Raw genomic sequence first — 24,583 nt, forward strand, 5'->3', positions numbered from 1 at the left:
CCTCCACTGGAGCAGGTCGGCAGTGCCCCCCCCCCCCCCTTGTGACTCGGCGGCAGCGCCACATCCCTCCAGGCAGCAGGACAGCAGTGGCCCTCTTTTGCAACTCGGTGGGCACATCTACCCCCCACCACCTCCCTGCCTGGAGCAGGATGGCAACGGCTCCCTTGTGCAACTTGACGGTAGCCACATCCACCCCCCCACACACATGTGGGGGGGGGGTGCAAATGTGAAAACGCTTCCCGACGGCTGGGAGAAACGGGTGTGGTATGGGACTCCGACAGTCGGAATCCCGACAGTCATTATGCCGACGTCGGGATCCCGACTGCCCGGAGTCAGACAGCATGGCGAGCGCAAAAAAGCCCCTTGCGGGCTCGCTGCGCTCGCCACGCTGCGGGCGCGGTGGCTCGCTACGCGAGCCACCTATTCTATTCTCCCTCTATGGGGGTCGTGGACCCCCACGAGGGAAAATAGCGGGTGTCCGTCGGGCACCCGGCTGTCGGCATTTTGACAGTTGGGATCCCGACGTCGGGTAAATGACTGTCGGGAACCCGTCCGGCACCCGGTAGAAACATGAAAGTTTAATGCAGCCTGCGGACCCCCTGTCAGAGCCGTTGGACAGTGCAAGAAGAATACCACTGTGGGCCAGCGCTGATGACTCATCCTGAGTTACCAGCTGGCTCCGTCTGCAGTTCCATCCAGCCATACTGCCCACAGTGGAAGAGCTTTTTTGGAGGTGACTGGTCGCACAGAAATTATCTGAGGGTGTTTCAAATGGCCCCCTAATAGGCAATTGGTAGTTAATCAAACATATATCAGTTAGGGGTGTGCTACCACTGGACATGGCAGAGTTACAAGAAAAGGAAAGAAAGTGTGTCTCTGTGTGGTGCACCTACAGAGTTTAATTAAATATAACCTTTATTCATTAAATTTCTAAAAAGCTGAGAAATATACAACACAAATACATATATGACACGGACAGTGAGATTAAAAGGAATAATCCTCACACCGTGAGGCTCCCAGATCTGTGTCCCTTCTTTTTATTTGGATCTTGTCAGCGCAGGGGTATTTTGTGTTCCCGGCTGTGACCGTGGTTGACCAGTGGAGGGCGCTGGGTAGGAGGACGAAGGAGGTCAGAGGTAGCTGGAGCTCATGCACGGAGGAGAGAGGATGAACTGCCGGGGACACAGAGGATTGGCTGAGACCTAGAGCAGAGGCGCGGGGTCTAAGCCGACAGTGGTATTCACCAGGGACCCCCGCAAGGGGATATGGACTTCGCTGCAACTGCCGACCAGGTCGCGGCCCTCTGCCCAGGTTCCCCTGTGGCTTTGGCAGGGTTTGAAATACAAGAGTCTTTAGAGGGGTACTTAAACCATCGATGGTGATCGATGGCACTGAATGCTATACAGCAACACGGAGGGTACTTGAGAATAGTGAGATGCGGCCTGGAAGCCGGGGATGACACGAAGGTATCACAGGGAGACGCTGGAGGCAATGAGAAACACTGGAGCGGCTAGGGAGCCGATACTTGAGATCACTGGGGATCGCTGGAGCGGCTAGGGAGCCGATACTGGAGATCACTGGGGATCGCTGAAGCGGCTTGGGAGCCGGTACTGGGGATCACTGAAGCGGCTAGGGAGCCGATACTGGAGATCACTGGGGATCGCTGGAGCAGCTTGGGAGCCGGTACTGGGGATCACTGGGGATCGCTGAAGCGGCCTGAGAGCCGAGGGGAGATGGGCACGGAACCCACGGATAACCGGACACTGAGTAAGTAACCTGGGCTGCACGAGAAGACAGGATCACACGGCAGATGGAAACACGTGGAGACTTCTGGCAGGAGTGGAATGACCAGGACGCTGAGAGTAACACAGGTGACAGCGGACTCAGGAAACCGGACCTCTGGAGCACGTGGGGAGTCTTGACAGGAGCTTAACGCTGGAGAACTCACAGGTAAACTGACGAGTTGTTCAAGACAAGGAGGACTCTGGGAAGCTGGCTTATATTCCTCCAGGTGATTGCTTAATTGTCTGCAGCAGCAGCAGCAGGCAGAACCAGGAAGTATGCCTTGAGTTACCTGGGATCATGTGACTGGTGCTGAACTCAGGGAGCTTCACAGGAGTTCTAATCACTGAAAATGCAGAGCAGCTGCAACAGCAGCAGCTAGGAAACAAACAGGCATAGAAACCTCAGGAAATAACTGTGAACCAAGTCAGGTTCATGACAGTACCTCCCCCTTTAGGGGTGGACTCCGAACACCCCAATGAACTTGGCAGGGACGGGAGGATCGGGCCCTTGAGGCTAGGACTCCACTATAGCTTAAGTTGCATCTAGTAAGATAGCCAGGGGCTTTTGGATAGCAACTTGTAGAATTCAATTTAATTTTTTCCTGAGGCAAAACATGGTTTTCATCTTCGGAACAGGTGGACCATCCATCATTGACAAAAACTGATTTTACTGGAATATCTTCCTGGAGAAAAACATGGTCGGGAGGGATAGAACCTCCCGGGAAGGGAGTTTCATCATGAACTGGGTCATAATCAGAATCTGAGTCCAATTCTAATGGACGTATATGATCCTTTCTCTTGGAAGTATCAGTTAGAAAGTCCTGTAAATAATGTAAAGCAGAAGAACCAATACAGATTGCAGACTCTGAATGATCAGTATACTTCTCTTTAGGGACAGAAGTGATGTTAGCTGGTACATCCATGGGACTAGAATTTCTTAAAGGACCTGCAGAAGGACAGAGTGAAATTACACCCATCTTTAAGTCAAGGGACCGGGGTTTAGAAGTATCTTTATTTCTGGAGATATGATGACTCTTAATATATGGATCCTGGAGAGCCTGGTCTTGTTCAAGTTTAGATACTCCAGAAAATTGAGAACGCTGATATACACTGGGACAGGCAGAGTCCGGGCTGGAACCGGAACGGACTGAATCCGGACATTCAGATGGTCCATCTTGGACCTGGACTACACAGGGTGTAGACATAATGGCACAGGAAGAAGGCTGACCTGGAGTAAATGGCTTGGGTGCCATTTCTGGAACTGGAGAAACAGATACAGATGTTTTAGAAGTATTATGCATAAGAGCACTGCGGCATTGAGGCTTGTCACCCTTCCTGGATGTACAGAGGTTACAGTCTCTAATAAGGTGACTAGCACTACCACAATAGAAGCATAGGTGGAGCTGTCTGCGACGCTGGCGTTCAGCTTCCGAGCATTTGGAATGCGAGAATCTAATGACTTTGTCTTCACACTGCATAGAAGAGCATGGATTATTTCTAAGGGAGTTTATAACAGGAGATTGTTTCCTTGCAGTGGGTCGAGCAGAACTTCTTGCAGTAACTTGTGTACTCTGGAGGATTTCTGGTATTAGCAGAATAATAGTGGACAGAAGACTTTGCAGCTGTTCCAACATTCTATGAAAAACACTCAGAGGCTCAGAATCCCTTTGGCAAGGGAACTGGGAAATCCGTGGACAATTCATGGGTGACAGGGGACAGGAAACTGGAACAACCGGAGTTGAATTGGAACATGGACTAGAAGTACGCAGGAATTGCTGGAGATCGTCCAAACAGGAAGTGACAGTAGGTGATGCAAAAAAAATTTGGGCAGTCGACGCAGGAGGTGTCAACGACTGCTGTATAGTGTCCAATCGAGTGGATACTCCCTGGAGACTCTTCGTTATCCACTGCTGAGTGGCTTTTTGGATCTTCATAAGGGCGGAGACATCTGGAAGAGCCGCTGGTCCCACACTTGGGTCGTGAGCCGAGTCCATCGGTCTTGAACAAACTGTCAGCGCAGGGGTATTTTGTGTTCCCGGCTGTGACCGTGGTTGACCAGTGGAGGGCGCTGGGTAGGAGGACGAAGGAGGTCAGAGGTAGCTGGAGCTCATGCACGGAGGAGAGAGGATGAACTGCCGGGGACACAGAGGATTGGCTGAGACCTAGAGCAGAGGCGCGGGGTCTAAGCCGACAGTGGTATTCACCAGGGACCCCCGCAAGGGGATATGGACTTCGCTGCAACTGCCGACCAGGTCGCGGCCCTCTGCCCAGGTTCCCCTGTGGCTTTGGCAGGGTTTGAAATACAAGAGTCTTTAGAGGGGTACTTAAACCATCGATGGTGATCGATGGCACTGAATGCTATACAGCAACATGGAGGGTACTTGAGAATAGTGAGATGCGGCCTGGAAGCCGGGGATGACACGAAAGGTATCACAGGGAGACGCTGGAGGCAATGAGAAACACTGGAGCGGCTAGGGAGCCGATACTTGAGATCACTGGGGATCGCTGGAGCGGCTAGGGAGCCGATACTGGAGATCACTGGGGATCGCTGAAGCGGCTTGGGAGCCGGTACTGGGGATCACTGAAGCGGCTAGGGAGCCGATACTGGAGATCACTGGGGATCGCTGGAGCAGCTTGGGAGCCGGTACTGGGGATCACTGGGGATCGCTGAAGCGGCCTGAGAGCCGAGGGGAGATGGGCACGGAACCCACGGATAACCGGACACTGAGTAAGTAACCTGGGCTGCACGAGAAGACAGGATCACACGGCAGATGGAAACACGTGGAGACTTCTGGCAGGAGTGGAATGACCAGGACGCTGAGAGTAACACAGGTGACAGCGGACTCAGGAAACCGGACCTCTGGAGCACGTGGGGAGTCTTGACAGGAGCTTAACGCTGGAGAACTCACAGGTAAACTGACGAGTTGTTCAAGACAAGGAGGACTCTGGGAAGCTGGCTTATATTCCTCCAGGTGATTGCTTAATTGTCTGCAGCAGCAGGCAGAACCAGAAAGTATGCCTTGAGTTACCTGGGATCATGTGACTGGTGCTGAACTCAGGGAGCTTCACAGGAGTTCTAATCACTGAAAATGCAGAGCAGCTGCAACAGCAGCAGCTAGGAAACAAACAGGCATAGAAACCTCAGGAAATAACTGTGAACCAAGTCAGGTTCATGACAGATCTTTCTGTAGGGGTGCTTGTAAACATTTGTAACAATATTGCGTTTTTAGCTCACTGTAACATTTGAAACATAGGTGGTAACTTATAAAGCAACAATGTCTTTGTGCCATATAATGAAGGTGAATTCTTCTATTAGTTAATGAGGGCAATAAGTCTTTTTAATGGTGTTCACTAATGTTCAGGCAGTGTCACAGATCTATGGGGGTTATTGCGAGGCCACCAGACCCCGCCCAGCGAACGACCACCCCCCCCCCCCCGCTGCCCCCTCAAAGTGCGGCTTCGCCCGAACAGCTGCGAATGGATGTTTTGCATAAACATCCATTCGCATGGCTCGGGTAACCGCCCACATCTTTCGATGGTCACCGACCATCGAATGATGTTTAGCGTGCACGCATATATAAGTGACTTTTCAGTTACTTATATTTGCGTGCACGCTGGCATGGATATAGGCGGGCAGCTGACATCCGGTGATGTCAGCTACCCGCCCCCCACACCCGCGTCTTTGCCTCATTACCATGAGAACGCCCAGCATTCTCATGGGAATGCCCAAGGGATGCTGGGTGTTCCAATATGGTAATGGGGCAGCCTGGCGCTCCCTGACCATCTCCGCTCCCCCCCCCCCCATGCCGAAAGGTCACCGTGGGTGCACGCACCATTTGCCTGCAAATGCGCAGATACCCGCCTGCGCAGACGCGCAACATTGGTACTGCATGCAAATTGGATCTGAATCAGGCCCAATGTCTGTTGTCCTGGTGCCAGGCAACTCCTATATTCAATAGACAGTGGGGTAACTGTCTAAAAATATGTGCAGGGGCAGCTAGTATCTGCCCCGTCCTCCCTCTGGCTACAGAAACAGCAGTAGGCAGCAGCCGTGGCTTGCTGGCTTGGAGTGACAGCGGTAAAGTTCAGCCGCTTCACTCCCGAATAGCCGTCTGCCTGCAGATGAACACCGCATGGTGTTCAGTGTTATACACCACGTCTCAGGCTAGAGGCGGGTGGGAGAGCCGGCAAAGGGACCGCACCATTTACACAAAACCTAGCGCTTGGGTGCACACACTGTGGGCAGTATGGCTGGATGGAAGAGGGAGCCAGCTCAGAGCCGGCCTTAGGCATAGGCAAACTAGGCAATTGCCTAGGGCATTTGGAATGCCTAGGGGCATCAGCAGCTTCTGCTGATGAAAATGATATGCAGCATGCCTATATTCTGTGTGTGAGTGAGGCTGAATCTGCATATGAAATAGTGTATTCATGGACATCACTGTAACGTAGCATTCCGTATGCAGGTACAGCCACAGTCACACACAGAATATAGGCATGCCACATATCATTTGAATCATCGGAAGCTCCTTGTGTGTCCTGGATGAATTTTCAGCAAAACTGGCCAGGAGCTGCATGGCCTATTGAGTCAAGACGTATGAGGAAACATCTGTATGCAAGCCGAGGCAGAGGTCACAGTGTTAGCGGCTGTGCGAGTGGGGTGGTTGTGCAATAGTGTTCGGCATATGTGTAAGGGGCATCATGTGTGTCATGTAGAAATGCATTAATAATGTGCGACATATGTGTAACAGGCATTGTGTGTCATGTGTATAAGGGTATAAATAATGTGCAACATATGTGCAATGGGCATTATGTGTGTCATGTGTATAAGGGCATTAATAAAGGTTGGCATAATGTGTAAGGGGCATTATGGTTATAAGGACATTAATAATGTGTGGCATGTGTAAGGGGCATTACTGTGTGGTATTATCAGGGGTGCCGAGAGAAAAGGGTTGGGGGTACAAATTACCCAGGCCAAAGTCTGATGGAAGGGCCCAGTGGGGGCCCCAGGCCCCCTCCCCTTAAGCGACAGCAGCAGCTGCAGCTCTTCTCCTCTGCCCAGCACGCACACTACTTTGTGCTGGGTTGCAGTGTGGCCATGGAGGTGCTTAAAATACAATATTTTCTCAGGATTTTTTTCTAAGGGTATAATGTGAATAATGTGAGGAGTAATGTACATAAGGTAAAGTGGTACTACTGTGTGATGTAACGTGAACAAGGAACACCATCGCATGATATAATGTGAATAAAGTTGCACTACTGTAACAGGTATGCAATACAGCGTGCAGCTGCTGTCAGCAGGCGGCCCCAGAGTTGTAAAACTTTAGTGTCCTGGGGGGCAGATGGGCTCTTATCTGCAGGCACAGGAACAGTTTAGCGGCTGTTGGGCACAACAACAAAAGTAAGCAATACAGTTGCACCCAGGGGGGAACAGGAGGCATGAGGTGCAGGTGCTCTACCCCCCCCCCTAGTGTTCTGGGGGCAGATGGTAACTTGTCCCCCAGCAACCCTACCCAGCCCCCCCCCACAGTGCTGCTCCTGCCCCCCCTCATCTCAGACCAGTGTGGGATTTGGGTGTTGCTGGCTGACTCTACTCCTTCCCTGGTTGCCACTACCCTCTGTTCCTGCTCCTGTCTGGTGACCCCAGTGGCAGACAACTCTGCTGGGATTCAGTATTGAATCCCGGCGGTCGGGATCCCGGCGTTCAGAATCCCGACGCCGGAATCCCGACCGCCGAAATGCCGACAAGGGGGGGACGTGGATCGCCCCCCCTTGCGGGCTCGCTGCGCTCGCCACGCAGCGGGCCCGGTGCCTCGCTACGCTCGGCACACTAATTTATTCTCCCTCCAGGGGTGTCGTGGACACCCCAGGAGGGAGAAAGTGTCGGCATTTCGGCGGTCGGGATTCCGGCGTCGGGATTCTGAACGCCGGGATCCCGACCGCCGGGATCTTAACTGCATCCCCTCTGCTGGCATCTCCCCCTGTGTTACAGCTGCATCTGTATGGATGAGGGTGTAGGGTGCCCCCCTTGCAGCATCCTAACCCTACATATAAGTGCCTAAACCTAACCCTCCCCCCCTCACCCTAAGCCTCTCTTTCCTGCAGTAAAACCCTAATTCCTGCCACTAGTGCCGAAACCTAACCCCCCATCCCAACTGTCAATATTCCTGCGGCAAGTCCTGCTTCTTGTGTTGTGAAAGCAATCAGGATGCCAGCGTATACGGACTGCTGGCATCCTGACTGCCAGGCTGTTACCCGCAATATAAGTACTGTATATATATATATCTCCCTCCAAGTGTTCATTTGCATATGGGGGGGGGGGGGGAGTAGGCAGACAATTATCCTAGGGCACTGAGGAACCTAGCACCGGCCCTGAAGGTAGAGGTGCGCCACTCAGACTAACAAAACAGGACAAATAAAGGAGATGCTTATATATATATATATATTTATATATATATTGCACCATTTACAGGATGCAGAGAGATATTGCCGGGTGCCTTCCAAAGGTGCACCCGCAGGACGCCGATGTCCTAAGATACTTGTGGGGTGAGGCTGCCGTCATAAAAAAATACAGAAAGCCAATATACCCCTGACACACATCATGCAACACAATAGTATAACCCCCTTATACTGTACTTGCCTCTTACACATTATGCCCATAGGCAAATCTAAAAATATGGTAACGGGTGGTCCCAGACTAGAGATAATGGATTTGCGTGCGGCATAGCCACGTGCGGAAAAAACCCTATGTAGGGGACGTGGTCTAAAAGGGGTGTGGCCTCATTTGATGGGTGTGGCTTAACAGGGACAAATCACTCTCCAATCTTTGTCACACAACCCCCTCCCTCCCAACACTACCTCAATCCATCCCCCCACAACTCCACACCACAAACCGCTTGAGTAGAAACACAATGCACCCTGTGAGAGCATAGAGGGAAAAAAAACAGGGCCAGCAGGAGGGGGGACATATTACAGTACTGGGAAAGATTACAGCGGTTTAAAAAAAAAATAAAAGCCATTGCTGGGCACGGCCCCTGCCCAGTGCCAGGCCAGCCCAGCAATGGCTTTTATTTAAAAAAAAAAGGCTGTAATCTTTCCCAGTGCCCAGCAATGGCTTTTATTTTAAAAAAAAATGCTGTAATTTTTCTCAGTGCCCTGCCCAGTGCCCTACAGGCCCTGTAGGGCACTGGGCAGGGCACTGAGAAAGATTACAGCGGTTTAAAAAAATAAATAAAAGCCATTGCTGGGCACTGGGCAGGGCAATGGGAAAGATGACAGACTTTTTTTTAATAAAAGCCATTGCTGGGCATGTCCCCTGCCCAGTGCCAGGCCAGCCCAGCAATGGCTTTTATTTTTTTTAAAAAGCTGTAATCTTTCCCAGTGATGTAAAAAAAAGATGTAATCTTTGCCCAAGGACCCGTAAAGCCATTTAAAAATGGCCCTGCTGACACCTCTCACTCTGGGCGCCGAGACTCATCACTGCTGCCTGTGATTTATATTCTACAATGTGAAAAATCTTGCCCAGTGCCAGCCCAGCAATGGCTTTTATTTAAAAAAAAAAATGCTGTAATCTTTCTCAGTGCCCTGCCCAGTGCCTGTAGAGCAATGAGAAAGATTACACCTTTTTTTTTTTTAAATAAAAGCCATTGCTGGGCTGGCACTGGGCAGGGCGCTGGGCAAGATTTTTCACATTGAAGAAAAATCACAGGCAGCAGTGAGTCACTCTCACTGCTGCACTTACCGGCGCCCAGAGTGAGAGGTGTCAGCAGGGCCATTTTTAAATGGTGTTATGGGCCCCCGGGCAAGGCAGTGCAGCGGGCCCCTACCCAATAATATATATATATAATTTTGGCAGACCAGCACTCAAGGGGAGGGTTAGGGACCGGCTGCAGCACTGGAGGGTTAGGGACAGGCTGCAGGACGGGAGCGTTAGGGACAGGCTGCGGGACGGGAGCGCTAGGGACGGGCTGCGGGACGGGAGCGCTAGGGACGGGAGCGCTAGGGACGGGAGTGCTGGGGTATGTAAACAATGTCTGACGTAGTCCTTTGCTTGGACTGTACCACTTGCTGCAGGACTGGAGGGTTAGGGACAGGCTGCAGGACTGGAGGGTTAGGGACAGGCTGCAGGACTGGAGGGTTAGGGACAGGCTGCAGGACTGGAGGGTTAGGGACATGCTGCAGGATGGGAGCCTTCGGGACAGGCTGTGGGATGGGTGTGTTGGGGTGTGTAAACAATGGCTGACGTAGTCCTTTGCTTGGACTGTACCACTTGCTGCAGCACAGGAGAGTTAGGGACAGGCTGCAGCACAGGAGGGTTAGGGACAGGCTGCAGGACAGGAGGGTTAGGGACAGTCTGTGTAAGGGAAGGGTTAGGTTCTGGGTGAGTTAGGGTTAAGCAGCAGCAGGCAACATTTGGCTATGGAGATGAGGCACAGGAGTTATTACTATTACATGTCTGCTACACAGCAAGCTCTAATGAGCTCAGCCTGCACCAATAAATGTTCAACACTGACAGTGTGTGAGTAGGGCGCTCACCTTTGACCCTTCTGATCAGCTGCAGTCAGAGAGGTCTAAGTTTACTGAAGTTCTCCACTGGTGCGCTGGGTCAGTCTCTGCTCTGAACTTTTGTCAGGAAGCATTACCTTGGTCCCCCATAAATCACTGTGAAGCCAGAGCATCTAGTACTGTCTGCAGCTGCTGCTGTTAATCCTACAAGTCAGCGTGCTGCTTGTATGTCACAACACTGAATAGTGTGTGGGGATGAGGAACCAACGAATGTTGTGTCCTGTGTTGTGCTGGCTGGGCTGCTGCGCAACACAAACAACGTGCGCGCTAGCCCCGCCACAGCAACACATGCAGGAGGGAGGACGGAGGAGGAGGAAGACACGGAGGGAGCCGGCGCATGTCACGTGGCGCACGCTCCGCAAAGGACCATGGGAGGAGCTGCGTGTAATCGGACATGCTCGCAGCCCTCCCGGGTCCTGTGTGCATCGTTGTAATGTGAAATCCGGGCAGCGGCGGGCATAATTACTATTTAAAGATACAGGAGCCTGCAAGTCTAATGGGTGGTCCGATGCACCCCCGGACCACCCCTTAGATTCGCCTATGTTGGTGACATCTGTCTTGACTAGCCAGTCTTTTAGATTCCGGCTTCTTCTAAAACTTGGCATCAGCCGATGATCCTTGAGAGCTTTTAAATCAGGATCCGAGGTTATAATGGGCCAGAATCTTTTGCCCTTCTGGACCAGAGACTTGCTTTGGGAATGGTATTGCTGAACCCAAGGTATTACTTTCCAGAGTTTCCGCCTCGGTTTTTCTTGTAGCAGCTACTCTCCATTTATTATTTATTTATTAACAGTTTCTTATATAGCACATACATATTCCACAGCGCTTGACAGAGTATAGTTGAACATTCACATCAGTCCCTGTCCCAGTGGAGCTTACAATCTATATTCCCTACCACACAGACATTCTAGGGTTCATTTTGTTGGGAACCATTTTGGGAGCCATTTTGTTGGGTTTCCTCCAGGTACTGTACTCCGGTTTCCTCCCACAATCCAAAAATATACTGGTAGTAACCTACTTGCATATTTTTGGATTGTGGGAGTAAATTACTACCAGTATATTTTTGGATTGTGGGAGGAAACCGGAGTACCCGGAGGAAACCCACGCAAGTACGGGGAGAATATACAAACTCCACACAGTTAGGGCCATGGTGGGGATCAATCCCAAGACCTCAGTGCTGTGAGACAGTAATGCTAACCATTACACCATCCGTACTGCCCTAGGTCTAATTGAGGCTTTCAATCTGGCCACTTCAATTTCACTTCTTGGATAACCTCTTTTTAGAAATTTGGAGGCCATCATGTCCAGTTGCCTTTCTCTTTCAATGGAATCACTCGTCCACCGGAATACCCTAATAAATTGTGAATATGGTAGCCCTTTAATAGTAGCCTGTGGATGAAAACTAGCATGATGCAGTAAGGTGTTTCTGTCCATTTCTTTGGTGTACAATGTGGTGGTGATGCGTCCTGCTTGTAGCATTATCTTAATAACGAGAAAGTTAATTTCTGACGGATGGTGCGCCACGGTCAGCTTTACTGGACTGTCAGAGGAATTTTGTAGGTCAGAGAGTTCTAGAAGATGGTCGATGTCACCTCTCCAAAAAAAATAGTAGGTCATCTATATATCTGTAATATAGATGTAATCTGGAGGCAACTGACTGATGAAAAACAACTGTTTCTCGATGCCCCACATGTATGCGTTAGCCAATGATGGAGTGGCTGCTGACCCCATAGCACAGCCGGTGTGTTGTCTATAGTATTTACCGTCGAAGAAAAAGTAGTTATGCTCAAGTGTAAAAGAGAGCAACTTTAGAAAAAACTCAATGTCCGGTCAGAATAGTGTGGATTTCCAATTAGCAGCTGTTGCACCGCACTTACTCCTGCAGCATGTGGGATACATGTATACAAACTGTGGCTAGTGTCACATCGGTTGGAATTTCTCCCAGCGTGTCCAGTTTTCTTAGTAAAGTGGAGGAATCTTTGAGATGTGTAAAAGTGTTCTGAATGCAAGGCTGTAAAAACAAATCTACGTAAATGGCAATAGATTCACATAATGATCCTCGGGCAGACACCAATTGTGTCTGCCCGAGGATCATTATGTGAATCTATTGCCATTGCCATGATTTCAGGAAAACAGTGACTTTAAGTGATATCAAGCTCTGGACAAGTTGATGTGAAAACCTGTATATAAAACTATAGTTTTTTTTTTTTTTATATTGTTATATGGAATAAATTTTATATATTTTATACGGATGTGTATTTGTCCCTTGTGAAACATCTATCAGACACTTCTAGTAAAGTATATAATAAATTGTTAAATCTCAGCTGCCGGACTTAAAAGAACCCCTGTTGGACGGGGGAAAGGGAATGTGAATAGCAGTTGAAAGTTGGCACCCTTGTTTGAACCTTCAATAATTTGTTCTATAATAGCCTTTATTTATATTCAGAGTAAATCAAAGTAAAGTCCAATAATTAATAAACATTTATTAAAAAGTCTATTTTTTCATTCAATAGAGGTGCTTTTTCCAGACCATCAAAAAAACTTCAAAGTTGTATTTCAGATATTTTTCAGAATAGCAAACAAACGTTCCAACGCGTTTCGTCCCTGCAAGGGACTTCATCAGGGGTTCGCAGATGTTATTGACACAATTTTCGCGATTCTTTCGCATAGGGTGTATCCCAACAAGACGTTGAAACAATAAATCCTCTATGGACTCTGAGGCGCACTTTAATTATGAAACTCCACTGTTAGGGGTTGTATTAGTATTAGGGTCTTTTCCTTCTTATCACAGATTTTTATCCGTGTATGGTGCATCACCACCACATTAAATAAAAGCCATTGCTGGGCACTGGGCAGGGCACTGGGAAAGATTACAGCTTTTTAAAAAAAATAAAAGCCATTGCTGGGCTGGCACTGGGCAGCAGTGTATAAATATATATATATACAAGAGCAAGAAAGGCAGCACTCAGAGACAGTTGTAGAAAGTGAAACCAATAATGGTTTTATTGTGACATCTGGCAACGTTTCGGGGTAGAGCCCCTTTCTCAAGCCAACAGAATAACAAGTGAAACAGTGATGGTGAAACATCTATCAGTGCACTTCTATACCCCTTCTTTTCATCTTTATTCTGTACCTTTATTAACAGCGAGGTACATAGAAGTGCTGCTACCGAAACAGCGCAAGGAACCCCGTTCTTTTAGAGATATACACATATATATATATATGTGTGTGTGTGTGTGTGTATATATATGTGTGTATATATATATATATATATGTGTGTGTATATATATATATATATATATATATATATGTGTGTGTATATATATATACAGGGGTGGTTAGAGCCGGCACTCCCAATGTTCAGTAGCGAGGTGCCCCGGGTGCCATCCAATAAATGTGCAAAAATTGGAAGGATAGGCGTCACTCCAGAGGACTTTCAAATCACTTTTATGAATGTAAACGATATCAATACATGCTCATCGCCGCTATTGCAGTCGACGTTTCAATGTCACACAGACACTTTTATCAAGACACGATGTGCATGAAAAGGGACAAAAGACAAAGTGAATAGCAAGGTAAATATAACTTACATATCTGGCAGCGTCCGCCCGGCGGCCGGGTGCACACCTTCCCGCCCCCAACGGGGGGATGAATCAGCATGCGTGACGTCTGCTCCCTGTTCCCGTTGCCGGGAGACACACTAAACAAACGCCCCCAGCCGCCGGACGTCATCCTGTGGATGATAACAATGAATGACTGAAATGCACGTAGCGGTTGTTCTATAATGATGACAGACCTCACAGTTAGCACAATATAGACACGGGAATGCACTGTAAACGGAACACGGCACAAAGTCAACATGATGATATGGATGAATATGGGTCACACAATATATCAAAATAAAACACTCCAATTAAACCTCTCATTCAGTCCTAGAGGTTTGCATGTGTTTAATTTGTAAATCCAACGGGATTCCAATTTGAGCAGAGCTCCATCTCGATCCCCTCCACGTCGGAATGGTGGCACATGATCAATGAGGATGAATTTTAGATCCTTAACGGTATGACCCGCTTCTAAGAAGTGCCGGGCTACCGGTTGTTCCGCAGTTTTGTGTTTGATGGCATTATTAATGGAGGATCTGTGTAAAGCCATCCGGTCCTTGATGTTGCGGATGGTTTTACCCACGTAATATAGTTTGCATGAGCAAAATAAAAGATAGATGACGTGGGTCGTCGTGCACGTCAGAACATGTTTGATCTGAAATCTGGTCTTAATGACAGGGTGGGAAAATGAAGTGCATGCTACCAGATTTTTGCACGTGGTGCAGCTCAAGCATCTGTAGCATCCCGTTTTTTTTGTCAAGAAGTTGGGTGCTGGGGGGGGACATCGAAGCCTGTAATGTCCGTGTGGACCACACTATCTTTAATATTTCGGCCCCTGGTATAACAGGCCATAGGTCTTTTTTTTTTCAATCCAGGTAGGGAACCATCCGTTTTTACAATGGGCCACAGAGCTGTCGTTGCCCTCTGTACTACTGGACTGGAAAGTGAGAATTGCTGTTTCCATGGTAATATATCATGTTGATCCCTGGTCTTAGGTTTCAGCAATGTCTCACGTGGAGTGGCCAAAACTTCACGTTGAAGTTGCTGAAGTTCTTTAAGACCATACCCTCTGGATACAAATTTATCTACTACTTTGTTGGTACTTTCTATGGCCATCTGCTGTGTGCTGGATATTCTAGCAACTCGCATTATTTGCGATTTTGGAAGGCCTTTCTTCAAGGGTTTAGGATGGTGGCTGGATGTCCAGGTTATGGTACAGAGCGGCACGTTACAGACCACTGTATATTCCAAGCCCACCGACCGAAATACCCTGCTGCTAGGGTCCAGCCACCACTGACTGGTCTCCTGACTCTTCTTTTCCTGTACTGAGTGCCGCCATCCGCCATTTGCCTACATTACCATGTCTCCTACAGGGGTCCACGGAGGGCACCAGCTCAAGCTGTATGCTTTGTTGCATATTGGGAGTGCCGCAGCATGCAAATTCCTATATATATATATATATATATATATATATATATATATATATATATATATATATATATATATATATATATATATATATATATTCCATCAGGACACCCCCCTTTACAAATCCTGTGTTTGCTCCTGTCTATATACAGCTACGTTAAAAAGTAAACATTGTCAAAGACAAACTGTTACAAAAAAAAAAAATCTTGAGTTAATAATAATTGTTATACACATAAGGGGTTATTCTGGTTCCATCGATTTTCCGCACGCATGCACAGAGGACCAATGTTTCATTTGTGCATTTCTGCACATGTGCATGCGCTAGGTGTGCGTGTCCACGGCAAACAGAGTGTTTGCTGTGGCCGCGCCTAAGATTGCACCTAAGACTGCAGGCCCATGGGAATGCATCTACGTGGTAATCACCAAGTGACGTGGGTGTAGGGGGTGGGCAGCTGACATCACCGGATGTCTGCTGTCCACCATGTTCTCCTCAAGAACACATGCAAAACTAAGACATCTGTTTTTGCTTGTACATACCACATCATTCGATGTCAGTGACCATCGAATAATGTGGGTTTGGCCCCGTAGGCTGCGAGTGGATGCTTATGCAAAACATCCATTCGCAGCCATGATACAGAATTTGGGCTGCGAATGGGGGGCAGCAGCATTTGCGAATGGCGGCGGCTGAAAATGACATGCAGTGCTGTGAACATCTCAGCGCTGCGTGTCAACCAGAATAACCTCCATGGCATATAGGAAGAAATGGCCAACTCTGACATGTAGTTTTTACTTATGCTTTCAGCTTTACCTCCCTGCTTGTTCTTCCTTTCTTTTCTGTTTTTGACCTTTGGCTCTAAAAAGAACTCCATTTCTATCCAAAGCCATATTTCTAAACAACCTGCCACGGTGGTCATTCTGATGTCTTTTGTGCACATGTGCAAGTCCACAGGGCAAAAATCTGTGGTGATTTACAAAGTAAATTGCGGTGGGTGGGATAGGTGACGCCCATGGGAACACCCAGTGTTTCATCGGCATTCTCATGAAAATGCTGTGCGTCCCCATGGATTGCGGATGGGAGAAGGTGTGCCGGGGACGGGCGGCTGATGCCACATGACATTAGCCATCTGTCCTGTCTTTGGCTGGAAGCCCCAAATATAAGTCAGTCTCCACTGACTTATATTTGCATGGCCTGGAGAAATCATGTGATGGTCGCCGACCATCGATTGTTTTCTCCTGCTGCAGGCACATGCAAGGGGATGTGAAGGCAGTTTTGGGGGGGGGGGTAGTGATTTGGCAGGCGGCAGGGGCGTGCAGGCACTCCAGGACTCAGTAAGCTGCGAGCTTCGCAGCTTACCGAGTCAACCAAAATCAGGGGCCAAGTGCCTTAAGGCCCCCATACACTATGCAATTTTGGCATGACTTCGCCTGTTTCAGATGAATTGGGCCATGAATTTGGCCCAAATCACATATGGAGACATCCCCTCCGACCCGATGCGCGGTCCCGTGCGCATCGGATTGGAGTCGTGAAGTTGGACGGGCTGCACATAAGATTTGCTAAATCTTATGTGCTGCCCGGACCCATGCGGGGGACTGTTACTGGCGGGGGAGCTACCAGAGCTGGGCGGTAGAGGAGGAAGCCGCTGTTGTCAGTGGGAGCAGGGGGGGCGGTGCAGAGAACCAGGGTGCCAGGCAGGAGAAGACACTTCTGCAGCGCAGCGTGAGCAGAGCACTTAAAAAAAAAAAACAGACAAATGTATAGGAATCCATTGATTGGCTGAGACCTCACTCAGCAAATCGCTAATTGTCTGAGAGAGGTCTCAGCCAATCAATGGCTTCCTATTCCTTTGTATGGGCTTTTTTTGTTTGAAGTGCTTGTCTGCTCCCGCCACTGCCTGGCAGCGTCTTCTTCTGCCTGGCTCCCTGCCCCCCCCCCCCCCCCCAGCTCCCGCTGACGGCAGCAGTTTCTTGCCCGGCTCTCTGGTCGCGGGCATACCCCCGCTGCTGTCTCCCACTCCCAATGTCCCTGCAGCTCCCCGTGAGTTGCACGTGATGAATCGCATGCGATTTATCACAAGCAAAACTTGGCACATGAAGTGCCATCACATGTGATCCCTCCCGGGGAGCTGCCGGAACAATCAGGCCTTTAGACTTATTCGTTGATGCAACTAAGTTACTAACTGAAAAATCCCTAATTAAATAGAACTTTCTTATTCCACCCTAGGCAACATGGCCCTGTATTCATTAGTCCCCATTGTCCCCATTATTCCTATCAATTAAACAAATATTGCTTTAGTTATCCTTCTACACTATGCTTTTATGGATAACCAGATGACAGGTCAGCAGTCAACAGGTCGACGTTGACAAAGGTCGACATGGTTTGCATATGAAAAGGTCAACTTGAGTTTTTCACAATTTTTTATCATTGACTTTACTTTTTCATGTTTCTCTATTGGAAATTATAACATATGCTAAGCATAGCAGTAGAAGACAATGCGCCAATGGGGGTCCACATACTCAGGTGTTTAGAGTGATACCAATAAAAAAACTCCTGTCAACCTTTTGCTTGTGTCGACCTTTTATCAATGTTGACCTGGTGCATGTCAATCTTTTTATAGTGCATGTTGACCTTTACCTTTATAGTGCATGTGCAAGGGGGTGTTGATCTACACCCCCTTGAATACATCTTTTAGCCTTTTCAACTTGCTAATGAAATATGGTTTCTGCACTTCAGCTGCCACATGATTCCCTTTTCTGTGTATATTATTGTGCTCTTTTTTCTCTCACAGTGGTGTTGTATTCTTCCTCTCATACAGTAGCTTTCTCCATCAGTGTTCTGTCTTGCAGGCTGACCTCCCTTTGACCTGTAGTCAATGGCTGACACATTACTGAATGTAGAAAGGGGGATGTGTTGAATACAAAGCATGGAATGATAATAGAACAGAATCATTCCTTTTTTAGTGAGCACACACTGCCATTGCCTAAATGAGATTATTTTTTTATTATTATTATTATTATTATTATTATTATTATTATTGCTTGTGTGCAGGACTCAGGAGGCATGTCTGCACTGTTGGTATTTCTGTTTCTGGAATATTGATTAAAACACAATAATCATAATAATTTCATCAGCGAATACTGTGTTTTATTTTACACTGATCATTGGTGAATTGTCTTCCTTAAAAAAAACAACCTTGTATTCTAAACTATAATAATATGTATGTGACCTCTTTGATATATTCTAATTGTAAATTTTGTTTGTAATCTTTTCCAGAGGGACTTCTGAACAATGCCAGGGATACAAGTGTCATGGATACTCTACCACTGAATGGTAACCATGAGAACAGCTATAGCATTGCCAGAGGGGAATATTTTAGTGACTGTGTGAAAATAATTGACCGTGGCTTTAACCACAAAGAAACTGCCTTAGAAAAAAAGATTTTGAAGGAGCTTACTTCTAACTATATTCCTTCTTACATAAACAACCACGAACGCTCATGTGAACAAAATAGGAATCTGGTGAATAAGTTGATAAATAATATTAACAATATAAAGGAGGATGATGCAATTGTTCTTGATGATGCCACATCTTTTACTAATGATGAGATCCTGGGTTTGGAACTTATACACGAGGAGTCTGATGCTCCCTTGTTACCCTCACAAGTATATCCTACAGAGAGCCACCAGCCTCTCCACTTTAGTAGGAGAAAGATTCCACCAGACAATAGTGAAAGTTTTTTCCCATTGTTAACTAATGAGCACACTGAAGCAATGCAATCACCTAACAGAGATTCTCTCTACACCAGCATGCCTACATTAACTGGCATAGCTGTCACAGGAAGCGTTACCACTAGTACTCAGACCGATTCTTCGCCAGTCAAAACTAAGGATACAGATGATTTGTACTATAAAAGCATGCCAAACTTGGGCACCCGAAACAACATACATCAGCTTCACACTTACTATCCATTAGGACGGGGGAGCAGTGATGGCTTCATAGTTCCACCAAGCAAAGAAGGAACACCAACTGAAGAAAACTGCAAAGAACCAGCTCACCTCATCACAAGTCTATAGAATATAAAAAGGGGAAAAAAATAATGTTAACAAACTGTTTTATGATTTACTATAAGAAATAATATTGTGTGTGCTCCTAAATCTTTATGCTGTAAGACTTTTTTTAAACTGGCATTTTTAGTCCTGTGTACGGGATACCAATGTAATGCTCTCAGTTTTGTTTTTGTTTTTTTGTCTCAAAAAGACTTCATTATGTTAATGAAACAAAGAAAGTTAACGGCACTCCTTGTGGCCTTCTTTAATTATGCTGTTAATTGAAAAAGGACTGCCCATCCACTGGCTTGGACAGCACTAATTTAAAGGGTAATGGCCCACGATAATTAAGCACTGATGGCTACTGCATTTGACATACAATAAAATCAAGAAATTGTAGTGCCAGAAAATGCTTTACTCTTGGCTTTGCAAGCTGACCTATACAAGTGCTGTGCCATTGAAAATAAATAAACATGATAAATTCAGTATGCACCTATTTTGGTGCTCACAAAAATTAGATCAGTGCACCTGTAAAATTTGAATATTGAAAAATTTACAATTGGAGTGCTAAAAATGTGATTACTTGTCATAAATCTAATAATGTATTTTGATTGTGGTTGTAGGTTACAAAATGCTCCTTTATGGAAATAAGAAAAAGTATCCTAAATCGACAAAAAATACAATATACAGAAAATGAAAAGGATTTTAAAATCATATGCTAATTTCATATATTTGTGTTTTGCTGTATTAACCAACTATACAAACAAAATCAAAAAACGAATGGCAGAAAAAATAAATATTTTATGTACTGTACAGATACTAGCATTGCACATAATGTATGCTTTTTGTTTCTCTGAAATTTGCGTCCCTGTTAATGTAGTGAAAAATACAGTAATATAAAAAAAAATTCTGTTAAAGTTTTGTCTCAAGCAAGAAGCAATGACCTATGTTTGCCATTTACCTTTAGATTTTATAAGGCAAATGTTCACTTATTAATAAAAAAAACGAACACATCGATTTTAATTGATAACTTACAGTAAATCGTTGTTTCATTTCTTTCTTATTGCTTTCTTCTGTATTGTAATGTTAAAACATAAAAAATGCAATATTATACAATGCACAGCTGACAGTGAAGGTTTTCAGCTTCTAACATCATGACAATCTAATGCATTTAAATGATGTATCTGCATTGCAGTTATTTTCTATAGATTCAATGAGGAAAAAATAATAGTGCTATATATATATATATATATATATATATATATATATATATATATATAATCATAATTTGGTTTCTTTCACAAATTTGTATATACCTAACAGAATAAAGACATATGACAAGTTCACAAGCTGCATCAAAATTACTCATAAATACATTATCTTGTGTATCTAAGAAAACTGAAATAAAACAAAGGTTTTACTGCTTTACAAATGGCTAAAAGTTAATTCTATAAAACTGAACAGCATCTTAGAAGCTGTAATTTTTTTTCTTGAACTTGTAAATGAGCAAACATGTTTCATGTTTGATTCATTTATTCACTCTACATGGGCCAGATGCACTAAGCTTCAAATGTGATCAAATGGAGAGTGATAAACAGCCAGCCATTCAGCTCCTACCTGCCATTTCACAGACTGTCTTTGAAAAATGTCAGGCAGAAGCTGATTGGTTGGTTGTTTATCACTCTCCATTTTATCACTTTTAAAGCTTCATACTGGACCCATATCTTTTAGTTGAAAATAGTTTTACTTCCATGATATTAAAGGTAGCATAGAAAATATGGTACCTGTGTATTTTGGCGGCGCCCCCGATCTTCATCGCGTGATGTGTTAATCGCATTGCATGCCATGCACCCGATGGCATGCGATGCGACGCGATTTTTGCCCCCTGTGCGATGAAAGATTGTATAAGCACCCTAAAGGGTGCTTACAATGTTAAATGCACCCCACTATAAACGTGAACCCGAAGCGTGGCGAGCGGTACGCGTCCTCCGACCTTTTCATACCGCCACTATCCACGTCGGCGTGGAGTTGAGAATAGAAAGTGTGGCGAGCCCCGCGAGGGGACGCGGACACTGTGAAGCCCGCGAGGGGACGCGGATACCTGTGAAGGTATCCGCGTCCCCTCGCGGGGCTCGCCACGTTTCGGGCTCGCTGCGCTCGCCACACTTTCTATTCTCATCTCCACGCCGACGTGGATAGTGGGGGTATGAAAAGGTCGGAGGACGCGTACCGCCGCCCCTCGCGGGCTCGCTACGCTCGCCACGCTTCGGGTTCACGTTTATAGTGGGGGGGGGGTGGCGTGGGGGTGCATTTAACATTGTAAGCACCCATTAGGGTGATTATACAATGTTTAATCACATTGCATCGCATTGTATGGCATTGTATGCCATATACAATGGCATACAATTTTACGCCATTGCACAGTATCGCGCGATATCGCATCGCATCGCATACCATCGCATGCCTTATGGTATGCGATGCGATGGGCGCCGCCAAAATACACAAGTACCGAAAATATTTAATTATTTTTTATACAGTTTTGTATAATCTCAAAATTGAACGACCATTCTTAATATCTGTTGTAAAGGTGGAACTTGTTCATAAAACAAGAAATAATAAAATAACAATTAGATGTTTTACTGTATGTATAGTATTATGCATTTGATTATAACTTTTCTCTGTACTTAAGGTGCCCATACACGCCCCAATTTCCCGGTACTTTTTGGTGCTAAATCGCATCGCATTGCATGCGTTGTGCATGCGGTGTGTGTGCGATGCGATCAAAAGACAGTACAAAAAGTATGTGCAGCACTCAATCATAGGCTTCTGATTGCGCACCTAAAAAAATTGTGGACTGGATTGCACAGTCAGTTGGTTGAAATCATTCCTCACACGTGGTCTTAAGGCCCCCATACACTAGGGCGACTTGTCCTTAGGACAAGTCGCCCCCGACTACCCCCTGAGCTTCCCCGGCTGCTCCCTGGGGGAGCTTGATTAGATTGGCACTTGATGTGCCATTTTTTACATGTGATAAATCGTCTCGATTTATCACATGTAAAAAACCCAGGGAGCAGGGGGGGGGGGCTACAGAGCAGGGCTGCTGGTGGGAGCAGGGGGGGCTGGGGACGCTGCGGGGGACACAGGCGGCATAGAGCCGGGCGGGGGGAGCCGGGAGCTGTCAGTGCTAGAAAAAAAAGCCTATACAATGAATGGGCAGCCTGTAATTGGCTGAGCGCTCTCTCAGCCAATTGCTGACTGGCTGAGAGAGCGCTCAGCCAATCACAGGCCGCCCATTCATTGTATGGGCTTTTTTTTTTTATTCAGTACTGACAGCTCCCGGCTCCCCCTGCCCAGCTCTATGCCGCCTGTGTACCCCGCAGCGTCCCCAGCCCCCCTGCTCCCTCCACCACCGCGCCGCCCCACTAGGTCCCAAGTCGGGTGGTCGGACGTGCAGCAGGTCCGACCACCCAACGCAGATCCGATGCGCATGGGACCGCGCATCGGTTCTGAGGGGACATCAAAAGTAGCCGATTTTGGTCCGATTTCGGCCAGATCCGACTGATCTGTCCGAAATCTGACCAAAATCGGCTAGTGTATGGGGGCCTTAAGTTTATCACTTATCCAAGATGGCCGAATCTGTCTCATGCAGTTTCCATCTCTGATCTTAGTTATAATTGGCCCTCAAAAAAGTCCTTATCCAAGATGTCTGAGTCTGTCTCATGAAGGTTCCATCTTGGATCTCATTTCCTGTTTGGGCCTATAAAAGGCACATCTAGTTTTGAAGCCTTGCTGGTGTATTGTGTTTGATTTCAACATTGCATGATCTCATAGAACCTTGGATTATCTCTCAGGACCTTACTACCTTACTACAGTATTATTCCTGAACGTGAACTTAACTTGATGGAATTGTATTCTACAAATAAACCGTGGTTACATTTGCTTTACCGGGCTATTGGATTCTATCTTTGATACCAGAAGATACAAGATACACCAGCCTAAAATGAAGGAGTCTGCTGGTACAGAACCATCTGTTTTACAGCGACTTTCTGATCTAATGCTGTGTACACACGGTGAGATTTGACATTAGATTTTGACTATATAGTCAAAATCGTATGCAGATCACATGCAGATCGGACAGGTTTTTTACCTTGCGATCCCATTGTGCACTCCCATGACAGCACAAATCAAAACCCAGATAGAAAGGGCAGCAATGACTATATAGTGCAAATATAATACTGATTGTATGTAGATTGTACAGAGTTAGCAAAGATTGTATAGCACTCAAATTTTAAGTAGAATAGCAAGGGAATCTCACCGTTTGTACACACCATAAGTTTCAACATGCATTCTGCCTCAAGACATCTACAGGAGTTTCAAGCTTAATTTCAAGGACTTGAGACCCAGTTTACAAATAATTTCCTGATGCAAAATCAAAAGGTAAATAAGAGCATAAAAAACACTAAAATCACATAATTTAGGTGGTTTTTTTTCTCCTACGCTATTATTAAACTCCATAGCATTCATTTCAAGTCTATTCTATAACACCTCACAATATTGTTTTTAGGCCAAAAGGTTGCACAGAAGTAGTTGAATAACTATGATAAGCAACACAAGTGGGCGGCACAAACACTAGACTGATACGGCACACTTAATAGCACCCCTGGACTGATATGGCACACATAGCATCACGTGACGTTTTAGGGGAAGAGGGAGAGGAAGACGGGCCAGTGCACAGGTTGGTGTAGTAGTCTCGATATGGAAAAATGATAATAGCAGTCCACAATAGAATTTTATTATGAGAACAGGAGGTTCCCCAAAAAATCACAGATGTGGAGGTGCACCCTAGAGAGTAAATATAATTGGAAAGAAGAAGAAGGAACGACTCTCTTTGGTGTTGGGGCACTCTTAGTTTAATGATTACATCAAGTAATCAATGAAGATATAAAAAGTTATTGGGTTGTCTGAAATGAAATGTTGGTGGGATTGAGGGTACTAGCTCAAAGTTATGGAGTCTAGTGAGAGAATGCTAGTTAGACAGTGGTAGAGGAGGAATGTTCCCCCTCCAGGAGAATTATTTTACGTTTAAAATTTAGCTTTTATTAGGTATAGAGTAAAAAAGTATCTAGACAGACATTAACAGACATTTAACACAAAACATTTAGA

General features: G+C 46.3%; 1 protein-coding gene across 20 annotated transcripts in view; it reads left to right on the forward strand.

Moving 5' to 3' along the window:
* Nucleotides 1-20,672, forward strand: part of ADGRL3 (adhesion G protein-coupled receptor L3) — a 1,133,398-nt gene extending 1,112,726 nt beyond the window's left edge. For 6 of the 20 annotated variants that reach the window (XM_083179296.1, XM_083179297.1, XM_083179298.1 and 3 more), the window contains one exon: nt 18,648-20,671. In XM_083179296.1, the coding sequence (XP_083035422.1) occupies nt 18,648-19,447 (800 nt within the window). In that variant the 3' untranslated portion in view covers nt 19,448-20,671. Of the gene's footprint in view, nt 1-18,647 lie in introns of all 20 variants that reach the window. The other 14 variants (XM_083179292.1, XM_083179295.1, XM_083179293.1 and 11 more) reach the window with 4 other exon arrangements.
* The last annotated feature ends 3,911 nt before the right edge of the window (nt 20,673-24,583 follow it).

The sequence above is a fragment of the Crinia signifera genome, chromosome 1 (genome assembly GCF_055691185.1).
Source record: "Crinia signifera chromosome 1, ASM5569118v1, whole genome shotgun sequence".
Lineage (NCBI taxonomy): Eukaryota > Metazoa > Chordata > Amphibia > Anura > Myobatrachidae > Crinia > Crinia signifera.